The sequence below is a fragment of the Cariama cristata genome, unplaced genomic scaffold, assembly GCF_000690535.1.
Source record: "Cariama cristata isolate BGI_N322 unplaced genomic scaffold, ASM69053v1 scaffold4241, whole genome shotgun sequence".
NCBI classification, from domain to species: Eukaryota; Metazoa; Chordata; class Aves; order Cariamiformes; family Cariamidae; genus Cariama; species Cariama cristata.
This window is the reverse complement of record NW_009600866.1, coordinates 3,228-13,332: the sequence shown is the minus strand read 5'-3', so window position 1 is coordinate 13,332 and position 10,105 is coordinate 3,228. Positions and strand designations below refer to the sequence as shown.

General features: G+C 41.3%; 1 protein-coding gene across 1 annotated transcript in view; it reads right to left on the bottom strand.

Annotated features, from left to right (window-relative positions):
* Positions 1 to 9,904, bottom strand: part of LOC104169301 (24-hydroxycholesterol 7-alpha-hydroxylase) — a gene marked incomplete at its 5' end in the record, with an annotated part of 19,749 nt that extends 9,845 nt beyond the window's left edge. Inside the window, 7 exons of the mRNA XM_009710194.1 lie at positions 466 to 556; positions 2,447 to 2,545; positions 4,030 to 4,123; positions 5,001 to 5,150; positions 7,160 to 7,334; positions 8,622 to 8,757; positions 9,867 to 9,904. Of these exons, the coding sequence (XP_009708496.1) occupies positions 466 to 556; positions 2,447 to 2,545; positions 4,030 to 4,123; positions 5,001 to 5,150; positions 7,160 to 7,334; positions 8,622 to 8,757; positions 9,867 to 9,904 (783 nt within the window). The remainder of the gene's footprint in view (positions 1 to 465; positions 557 to 2,446; positions 2,546 to 4,029; positions 4,124 to 5,000; positions 5,151 to 7,159; positions 7,335 to 8,621; positions 8,758 to 9,866) is intronic.
* Positions 9,905 to 10,105: the final 201 nt, after the last annotated feature.

The following is a 10,105-nucleotide window of genomic DNA, read 5'->3' as shown; positions in this document are numbered from 1 at the left end:
GAAAGAGATTAGTCATGGGGGGATGAATCATGCTGGACAAATCAGCCTCAGGTGAGAGAAAAGAGAACAGTTCCTGGCCTGTTTTTCCACAGAATAGCTGTAACTCTGGTGAACATCACACCTTGAAAAGCAGCTGAATTGAAAGACCTCATCTGACCTTATCATAGATGCATGAAAAAAATCACAAGACTGGTTAATACAAATCTAGGTCTAAATGACGGGTGTGGAATGAAGAGACAAATACATATGGTTCTTTTTCTACCTTCTTGTTGTAACATCAAAGGTGGTTTTGCTTAAAAATATGTCTGGAGCGTATGCTGAGTATAGAATGCAGAGCTGGACTATATGTTGTACCCTTAGCAGCAACATTCATTATTCCCAGCCATTGACCAAGTGTGCCATGTGCTGGGCCAACAATGAATAAATAATTTCTAGGTTCCAGAAGGACACAATCAGATTTATTACCTGCTTTGCCAAAAACAGAAGCCAGGTCTTCCATGATTTTCTTGTAAACGGAAGGATAGGAGAGTATGAAAACAAGGGTCCAAAATGCAATCTAAACAGAGACGAAAGTACTTTAAGTCAGGAATATGGAACAGAATTACAGCATCTTTGTAGCAAATCACAGAGGCAGGTGAAAACATTTGGACTTTTTTTGTATGTGCCTGTTGTAGCTGGGATGCACAGGGAGCTGTACTTCCTGGGTAAATCCACATCTAAGGGCTCAGGTCCCAGGAGATTATGTCTAGTCATCTGCTGTGTACTTATCTTCAGTGACCATTATATAGCTTTGGCTTTGAGTTTGAAACACAGAATCCTTTCTTTAATTTCAAATAACTAAGTGTTAAAATGAATTACTAAATCATTGTGCATGATTAGATTTAGCTGCATGAATGGAAAAAAATAGTAAATTCCTACTAATATTAGCAGAAATAAGGTTAAATAATTTGCAGGGCATTGTCACAGTGAATCACACTAAAATGGCAGGAGAAGTTTTAATTAACAGCAAAACAAGGAGTAGTATATCCCCTTTAGAAATAATTTGCTAACTGATTATGTAATGAAGTCGAAAATCGAGAAATTTAGGAAAGGAGAAAATCCTCTTAAGGAGGATGAAACCAGAAGGACTCGCAGCACTGCCAGGAGTCTCTCTCCTCTTGCTGAGCTAGCGGGAGATGCAGTCTGCACACAGATCTGGTCGCGGGCCATCTGTGCTGGTGAGGGATGAGAACTCTTACTGTTATTTCCCAAATAGCCCCATGTGGATGCAGCCCTCCTTCTGCAAAACAGATCTGGTAGCTTAGTGTTCTTGTACAGCACTTGGACACTGCGGCTTCACTCCATGGGCTAAGGAGGGGTAACTGAATTGTTTCAGATAAAAGGGTTTAACACACTTGTAAAAAATCCCCTTGAAAGGTGAAAGGCCTTTTTTCATCATTCCAGTCACCAGAACAGTGGCTGTGACTATTCTGAGGAACAATGAAATATCTGTATGTCTATTTACAGCTGAATATTACAGAAGTAAGTAATGACAGTGTTGTGGAAGGAATGTCAGTTATCCTGATAACAGACAGCAGGCTATGCCTCTCACTTATACCAACATGTGAATCCATAGAAAACCCATTGAAACGGATGAGATTCCTTTAGGGTAAATTGTAGTAATGTCCAATCTACAAAAAACATAGATACATCCATTAGGACTAGATATAAAAATAACTCACTATCATTTTTTTCTAAATCACATCTGTAACGGACATAACTGTGCTGGAAAGAGCTTAGTAGTCATGGTAAATAAAGGATGTTTTTGCTGCTATGATTTTTCATCTGAGAAATTCCTTTGGTCAGCCTAAACTGTGTCAGATATATTGGGCTTGTTAGCATATTTATATCTGTATCATTAATCCGTCAAATCCGTTTCTAACATAGACAAAATGTAAGCAGCAGTAGAATCAAACTATTGCTTTTCTTCCCCTGAAGCAACAGTGGCATTTGTACAGCAGATCCCCCAAAGCGAAAGAGTCAAATTCACTCAAGGATTTACACACAGATGAAGTTACTCTATACTACGCTTTTGATATTCTTTACAATTGGTAACACCAGGCTATTTAAAATAGAGTCTCTACTACAATACAGCCATGGTGCTTCAAAATAGAGTTAAATGCTCTTCACAGCTTAAGACTGTGATCTTAATAGCTATGAGACATATGTTCCTGAAATGTTATGATAAGGGACATCATAATTTAGGAAAAATACAAGAGCAGCTTTTCTTGTCATTGCTTCTGTGACACTGCAGGCTGGGTGTATTTGTAGTGATGCATGTGGGCGTGATAATCCCTTCTTTGGAATACATGCAGTGTGTGTGACCTCTCGTTCAAAGCCTTTGCTTCCCAAACACAGGCTTTTGAGCAGGATAGAGAGAAGGTGTTTCTCTAGCTGATGTACTTACAGGGACAGCATTGGCTTGGGAAGCCCAGAGCATTAGGAGACCATAATTGGGAGCAAGATGTTTTCCTTGCAAGTTATCCAGGAGATGTTGCAGTAGTGTCTGTTATAAATAAAAGAGAATCATGTGTATTTCCAAAAATATATGGAAATCTAATTTACAGTAAGGCTTACTAGAATTCAAGGATATAATGTAAGACTAGTTTATCAAAGAGAACTGATGTTAGTTATGGGCCTTTTGCAGTCACAAAGTAGAGATGAGAGCTGTTAAGAGAAAGTCAGACCCACTCATAGGCAGAGGGCCAGAAGAAATCAATGCACCACACAAATCCTTACTGAATACTTGCACTGCCCTCCATTTTGTTAAAGTTTTTAGGGGATTTGGTTCCCTCACTCCCCATTGTTGCTTGTATGTGGAAGAAAGAAAAAAGAAATCTCTATTCTTTTTTAATTCCTGCTCTACTTCTATAAAGAACCTGAAAATGGGACTGAACAAGTTGAATGAATGGAAATGAAGAAAATGTTCTCTCTGTTCCTGCCAAAAAGGTTCTTGTTATGAAGAGATGGTCTGACGTATCGGCGAACTCCTTGGTTCCAGGGGCTTTGTTAGTGACCTAACCAGTGACTTGATATTCTTTGAAACTATAGCAACTGTGTAATGTTCTAGGATCAGCTTTTGTTTATAGTATTTCTTTAAATACAGGGCAACCATGCATTCAAGGCAAAGCTTCCTGTCTACTTTTTAGAGGGGAAAAGGCTGCCCTTGAATAACAAATGACCACTCTTTTTTCCAAATTCCCACCCAATCTAAGTCACTGAGTTCGTGCCTCCTACTTCCTGCACCTTCTTACCTCCCACCATCGCCTCTCCAGCCCTCTCTTTTTCTCCATTATTCTGGTTTATTTTATGAAAGAAATTGTGGTATGTAAAGATTTTAAAGTCTAAATAAAACCTGGTTTGTTTAATGATCTGTTCTATAACCATTTGGTAGATCAAAATTCCTAGGCCAGTCTGCTGTCGTGTTTGTCAGCCGTATAGACAGAATTCCTGCCATAGCTAAGGAGAATAACCAGGGGGACAACTTATCACAGTTTTGACACAATCAATATTTACGGTACTTGTCTTCCAATCCAGTAATCTGCTATTTTCTACTAGTCTGGCTGCTGGAGGATCTACTCACTCCACACCAGGGTTTAAAAATAGTACACGTAAGGTTTTGAAATTTCACAGCATGGTGCCCTCAGAAAAACAACTCAAGAGGTCTTTCTCTCACCTCTTTCAACTGCTCACCGCAACTGCGATACTGGAGGCTGGCGATGGGTCATAGCTCTGAACCCTTGGCTTAAAATTCCCCAGAGGAAGATGTCAGTTCTCAGAATCATAGGAAATAAATTAAAGTGAGGAGTAGGACTCAAAATTATGGGTCTTTCCTAATGTAGGTGACAGCAATACTGGACAATTAAGGTATAGCTATAAAAGCTGACATATTTGGCTTATTTCTTCCAGTACTGAAATAATTCCTACCTTCCATCGCTTCAGTCAGAATATACAACGAAGTCATCTTATTTCATACCCTCAGATGTTTACCTTGGATGTGGTCTCTGAAGGGTTGGTCCTTTCAGCATCTGACACTACTTTCTCAAATAATTTTAGAAGCCATTTTTTGGATTTAGACCAGTTCCTGTAAAGAAAAGCAACAAACAAGAAGCACTTAACTGAGGCAACACAAATCAACATTTGCTTTTCTATGAGAAGGACTCTTGGTTTTTATCCAAAAGCCCCCGGGCAGCAGTCATTTGATGAATAGCCAAGTGTCAGTCTGACTGACAAGTAATGTTGACTGACATGAGGAACAGCATGTCTGAGACCTTCACCTTGCCCAGACCTCAGCTTGCAGCTAGGACCTGTGACTGCAAGACTCCTAGATTTTCATATCTGCTTCACTACAGGTTTTCATTGTGGCTTTGGACAGATTGCTTAGGCCAATCTTTTAAAGAATGATCCTCCTTAAAAAAATCGAGGCCACATTTTTAGAGCATCCTCAATTCTTTCCAAAAGCTATTTTGAGGTGCTCGAGGTGCCTAAGGTGCTGTCATGGCCCTGAGAGGACCGACAGGCTCTGCAAGCATTTTTCTTCCCTTCCTCAGGGTTTGGTTGCCTCTACCCAAGGTCAACCCTGTGATGGTGCAGCCATGTAACCTGGGATCAGTCCACTGGGAAAACAGCTGAGGTGTGGCAAAGAGCAGAGGGATGCCTTGTTGGGGAGCCCCTCAGCTTGGGACTCACATTTAGGCTCAGGCCTTTGCCCTTTGCCCAGTTCTGCTGCTCCCTGACAGGTCCAAGCTGGACCCTGCCCACCTAAGCAAAGTTGTTTCTGCTTTATGCCAGGAAAATACATGAAACAAGGTCAGAACATTTTTTAAGCATCTAGCTGAAAGGATACACCATCAATAAAGACAGCACATCATCCTCCAGGGGAAATGTCTCTCTTGGTTGATATTCCAGCAAGCAAAATGCCTGTAATGGGTACACCACGAGCACCATCTCTGCCCTGTTACCTCAGGAAGCACTCCGGTATCTGAGAAGCATATTCAAAGTCCTCATCGTACTTCTGAAAATGTTCTTCAAACTCCTTGATTTCACTCTGACTTGTCGGGCAGATGCCTTTCCCAAACAAAGTGTTCACCACCGCTGGATACATGACATACCTGCAAGGACAAGATCCCCATGACTTACAGGCCATAGGGAAGCTGTTGCAGCAGCTTTAGGTCAGGATGCAGCATTTTGAATTGCCAGCACTAGAAGCTGTGGGACTCAAGTGTCATGCCAGTATGGAAGGGCTGGCACAAGGCTCATACCTGACTCACACCCGTATCGTAGATTTTAAGCAGAGGCTGGGAGATACACAGACCTCAGCCCAATCCTCTACATGTGGTTGAATTTCATCAGTCAGCATTTGGTCACTTGAGCAGTGGCAGAAAGGCTCTGGGTGCTGAGGTCCCTTTCTCCCCATCAACCACCCTTCTTATTTCAGGTTAGCCTCCGTGAACCTTCCAGACACTGCACAAACCCTTCTGCAACCAGATACCCTGAGAAATCCTCCTCTGGCTGCAGCTTTGCTGAACAGAACAATGCTTTTTTGTTTTCTTTTTGTCTCACTCCTTCCCTGTTTGCTCCTCCGTCATCCTGCAAACTCTGAGCTCTTTTCTCAGACCACTTCACCTGTACTCTTTAGCTCTGAGAAACCCTTATACCGTCTTTGGTGAGTTCCAGCTACTGCTAACTTGTATTTCATGCAACAGCTCTTTCACTTTCTTGGTTTTCTAAAGATCATAAGGAAAATGGAGCCATCTGCTGGCTCTGTGGGTTTCATTTTGAGGCAGCTAAATAACAACCACTCAGGGCATTGCATTCCAGTTCTTTTACCCCGATTTGTTTGGCAAAACCATAAGAACAGAGCACACCCCACCCCCCCTAGATATACTGTGGGTGACTTTTATGGATTCTGTAGTTTATCATCTAGCAAATGACTGGGGTTTTTAAAATTTTAAACAAATAACAGCTGATTTGGATGCTGTGACAGCCATGGCAGTGGGAAGAACACCCTATCCTCGAGGCTGCATCAGGGGCGCAATAGGACGGGACGCCCCATGTATGACTTGTATGCCCATGGCACCACTAACTCTGTTGTGGACCACAGTCTGTGCTGGTGCCAGTACAGCACTGAGAAATGGATTCATCCCTGCCCTCAGAAACTTGAGCCCAGGTAAAAGGCAACAGATGGATTTAAACAGAGGAATAACAAGAAAATGTGAGCCAATATTAGCATACCAGGCAGTGGCGTGGCACACTACCGATTTGATGACTGTCCATTTTTTCACAAGAAGCAGATGTGACTTTCATCTCAGAAGACAGGTGGGGAACACCATCGGATGTGGGGGTTTACACCCCATTACTGAGACCAGTGGGAGCGAGGGCTGGGAGGTTTCAAAGCCCCATTCCCCCACATTTTTCCCCAGTTAAAGCAAATGGCAGTAATTGAAGTGACAGGTGCTCAGTGTTTTAGCTGCAGAAAAAAGCTGTATCTTAGAGATAGTATGCAGAAAAATTCAGCAGAAGACAACCTGGATGTGAGGTCTTAGAAATAGGTCCAAGCCAAAGGCAATATTCAACTTGTAGTCCTGATGGACAGGCAAGATATAAGTGTTGTCCCAGACAATCAGGAAGAAGGAGGAGTTAAAAGCTCTGCTGTTGTCACATGAAACTGTCAGTAAAAACATTTTTTTACATGAAGGATGAAGTTCTGGCAGCAAGGTCAGTTGCAAACGTCTTATTTAAGTTTTGGGCTAGGCTTGGCCCAAAACACGCCGGGCAACTTTTCATCCTTCTGAAGATTAGGCATTTTGTCTGTTCATATGTTCTTTATAAACATGTGAAGCTTTTCTCCCATCTTTTGGGAAACAAGCTTTGTTGGAACATGCTGTGTTTTCTTTTTTCTTCCAAATAGGTAATTCAGATGTTTCTCCTAGCTGGGAGAAACACCTTTAGATGAAACCTTGTCTGCTTTGTGAGCCACTGGGAACTGTGAAGCCGTGACGAGTATCCTGACACAGCTTTTCTAAGACTTGAGAGCCTGAGCTCCACCTGCTTTACAGTAACATCTCTGCTCCCATATAGGATACTCATGTGTTAGAGATGTGCTGCAGAATTCCCTTACCTTACCAGGTCATTGAGGTCGCCTGTGCCCGCCGTGCCCAGGCGTGCCATGTGCTCATGTAGTTCCTTACACAAAGTGCCCGTGAACAGGTGCAGATTAGAAGGACCCATTTTTACCTTCATCATGCTGTAGAGGTTACCATGGTTCTGATAAAATGCTTCTGCAGGGACAGAAACTAAATACAAAAAGAAACAGTAATGTTTTGGAAAGTAGATGAAGTAGATTTTCACTGAAAGAGTGAAAATTTTTACATATAACTTGTGACTCTAATTTAAATGCCTGAACCCTCATTTTCTTAGAGTGAAATTCCCAGAAAGCTTCCTTCTATTCCTGCAAAGATTTTTGGTGAGCCCTCTGCTTCTACCAGTCTGTGTAAATTCTTCCTGTCTCATGTAACGTCAGTGCCAGAATCCACAATCCAGAGATTTCCCCCCAGCTTTAGTGCGGATGTACAGAGATGTGCATGCACTCCACAAAACTGACTGAAATTAAAAATAAACTAATCCAAGAAAAAACAGTTTGGGTCTTCATGCTATAGTAGTACATCCTCTCAGTCATACCAGCAGAGGCTGAGAGCTGCGACTGTTTAGCCTGGAGAAGAGAAGGCTCAGGGGGATCTTATCAGTGTGGATAAATATCTGGTGGTGGGAGTAAAGAAGAGGTCAGGCTCTTCTCAGGGCAGAGGGCAATGGACACAAATTAGAATACAGGAGATTCCACTGAGACATAGGAAAGTTTTTATTGTGAGGATGAACAGGTTGGCCAGAGAGGCCTCCACCCTTGGAGACACTCAAAACCTCACTGGATGCAGCCCTGAGCAACCTGCTGTTGCTGACATTGCTCCAAGCAGGGGCTTGGACTAGGTGATCTCCAGGAGTGCCTTCCAGCCACGAGGATTCTGTGATTTAATCTCTCTGCCAACTTGCTTCTCTCTCATTTCACAGTCCAAAACTGCCAAACTACTCAGAGTTCCTCTCTGTGCATTTCCACAAGGATATAAGCACATAAGCTGACAGAGCATGCCATTGCGGACGGGATATATACCTCATCCCTTTCTGATGACTGCTGTACTACAGAGTAACAGCTAATTACTGCTACAAGCTGACTTTCACATTAAGTGATAGGACAACATAATATTGCTCCAAACCTAGTACACATAGGTGGAGTGCCTAGCCGCAGAAAAGGACCTGATCTCAAACTGGGGTTGCTTGATGATAAAAATAATAACAGTACCTTGTTCAGAAACCTTTGATCCCTTGAGACTGAATCCAAATCACTTTGCAGGCTTACAGTGCTGGATCCACATGAAGGAATTTAATTTCGCCTTCATTTCGTAGAATGGTCACGGGTTAAGATAAGCATTTAAGGCATGATCAAAAAGCCAATGGGCTTTGGATTGGGCTTTAATGTTCCTGGGTAACTAGATTTGATTTCCATTAAAAAAGAGCTAGGTCTCATTTACCTGCATTCTCAACAGCTTGTTGTACTGCCTGTTCAAAATTTAAGTCTTTAGATTTAAAAAATGTTTCAGTTCCTTCTTCCTCAGTCACAAAAGTAAACCGCTTTCCCAGTGCGAATATTGTGAATACAGGCCCATGCTGGAACAAAGAAAGAGTTCATATTACTGTCTTGTTAAGACATTTGACGGGAGCCCCAACAGGACTTCAGTGCTGCTGAGAGGTCAGGAGGTCCTTCCTGGTCCTTCCTGCTCTCTGTACACCTTGGCTCAGAAGTGCACAAAGATGAACATGAATCAGACCAAAATTTGTAGACTTACGGACCAGAAGGCGACATCACAGCGAGTTGCCTGACCTCTTGCACAGTAGAAGAGATTTGTTCTCTGAGATTAACATTTTATATTTCAATTACATTACAGTTCAAACAATACAACCTACCTGGATTTAAAGCACCCAAGTGATGGATTATCTACTGCATGCCTTGGCTGCCATAGCAAAGTACTCACACTGTAAAAATCCATAATCCTATTTCAATCTACATTTTTTAAACAAAAACTCCCCAGTCCTGCATCTTTTTAATGTTTTTTTTTTTTCTCATTTCTTTTCTAATTTAAAGGTCCTGCTAATACCAATTATTTCTTTCTTGTACAGGTGTTTAAAGATTAATATCAAAATAGCTAACAAGCTTTGAGCAGAATAGATAGAGTTTGTTGAGACTTATTATATTCAGGGAAGTTTTTGATGCCATAACTAATTCTTTCATTTTCCCTTAATCTAATATCCTAGAGCCCTCTCAAAACTTTCAGCAATAAGTATTCACTTCTGAATTCTTGCATTATGAAAAAAGAGCACTGATTTGTAGATACTCTAAACTAGCAAACAAATGTAAAATATCTACTGGCTGTAGGATTTAGACATAAAAAATCAAAATTAGGAAATGAAGCATCTTTAGCACCTTTTTCTTAGCCAAGGCAACTTCTGCTCACAGGCAAAAGCCTTGGAAATCAAAAGCCCAACATGTATATGCACACCACCTTCTTTTGGCAAAGTTATTGTACATACGGAAAGGTTTAGGACATATCAAGGAATTTGACTTTTTTTCCAGGTTACATTGCTGACAAGGGTCAGAAAAAGTTTTCTGTTGATCTGTTTGGAGTACTGAAAAGCCTTCAATCCACCTTGCTTACATGGTTTATTCCACTGACTTTAACCATTTCTTTTGTTGTCTGTGTCTGTATTGTAAAGACTGCTTCATCAAAAGCTCTTTGAAGCCAAGGCAAAGACTTCTCTTGACATCAATTGAATTTTGATTGTGTCCTTCAACTGTAAATTATTAAAGAAAGAACCACTGTTTAAACTCTCTGGGTGATAATAAATAAAATGTTGTTCTAATAATAGCTAAATTGCTAAGGTTGCTTTTTTATAGATAACAGCATGCCCTCATCATCAGGCTGGATAAAAATCAGTGAATTCGTTTTTTAAATTTTAA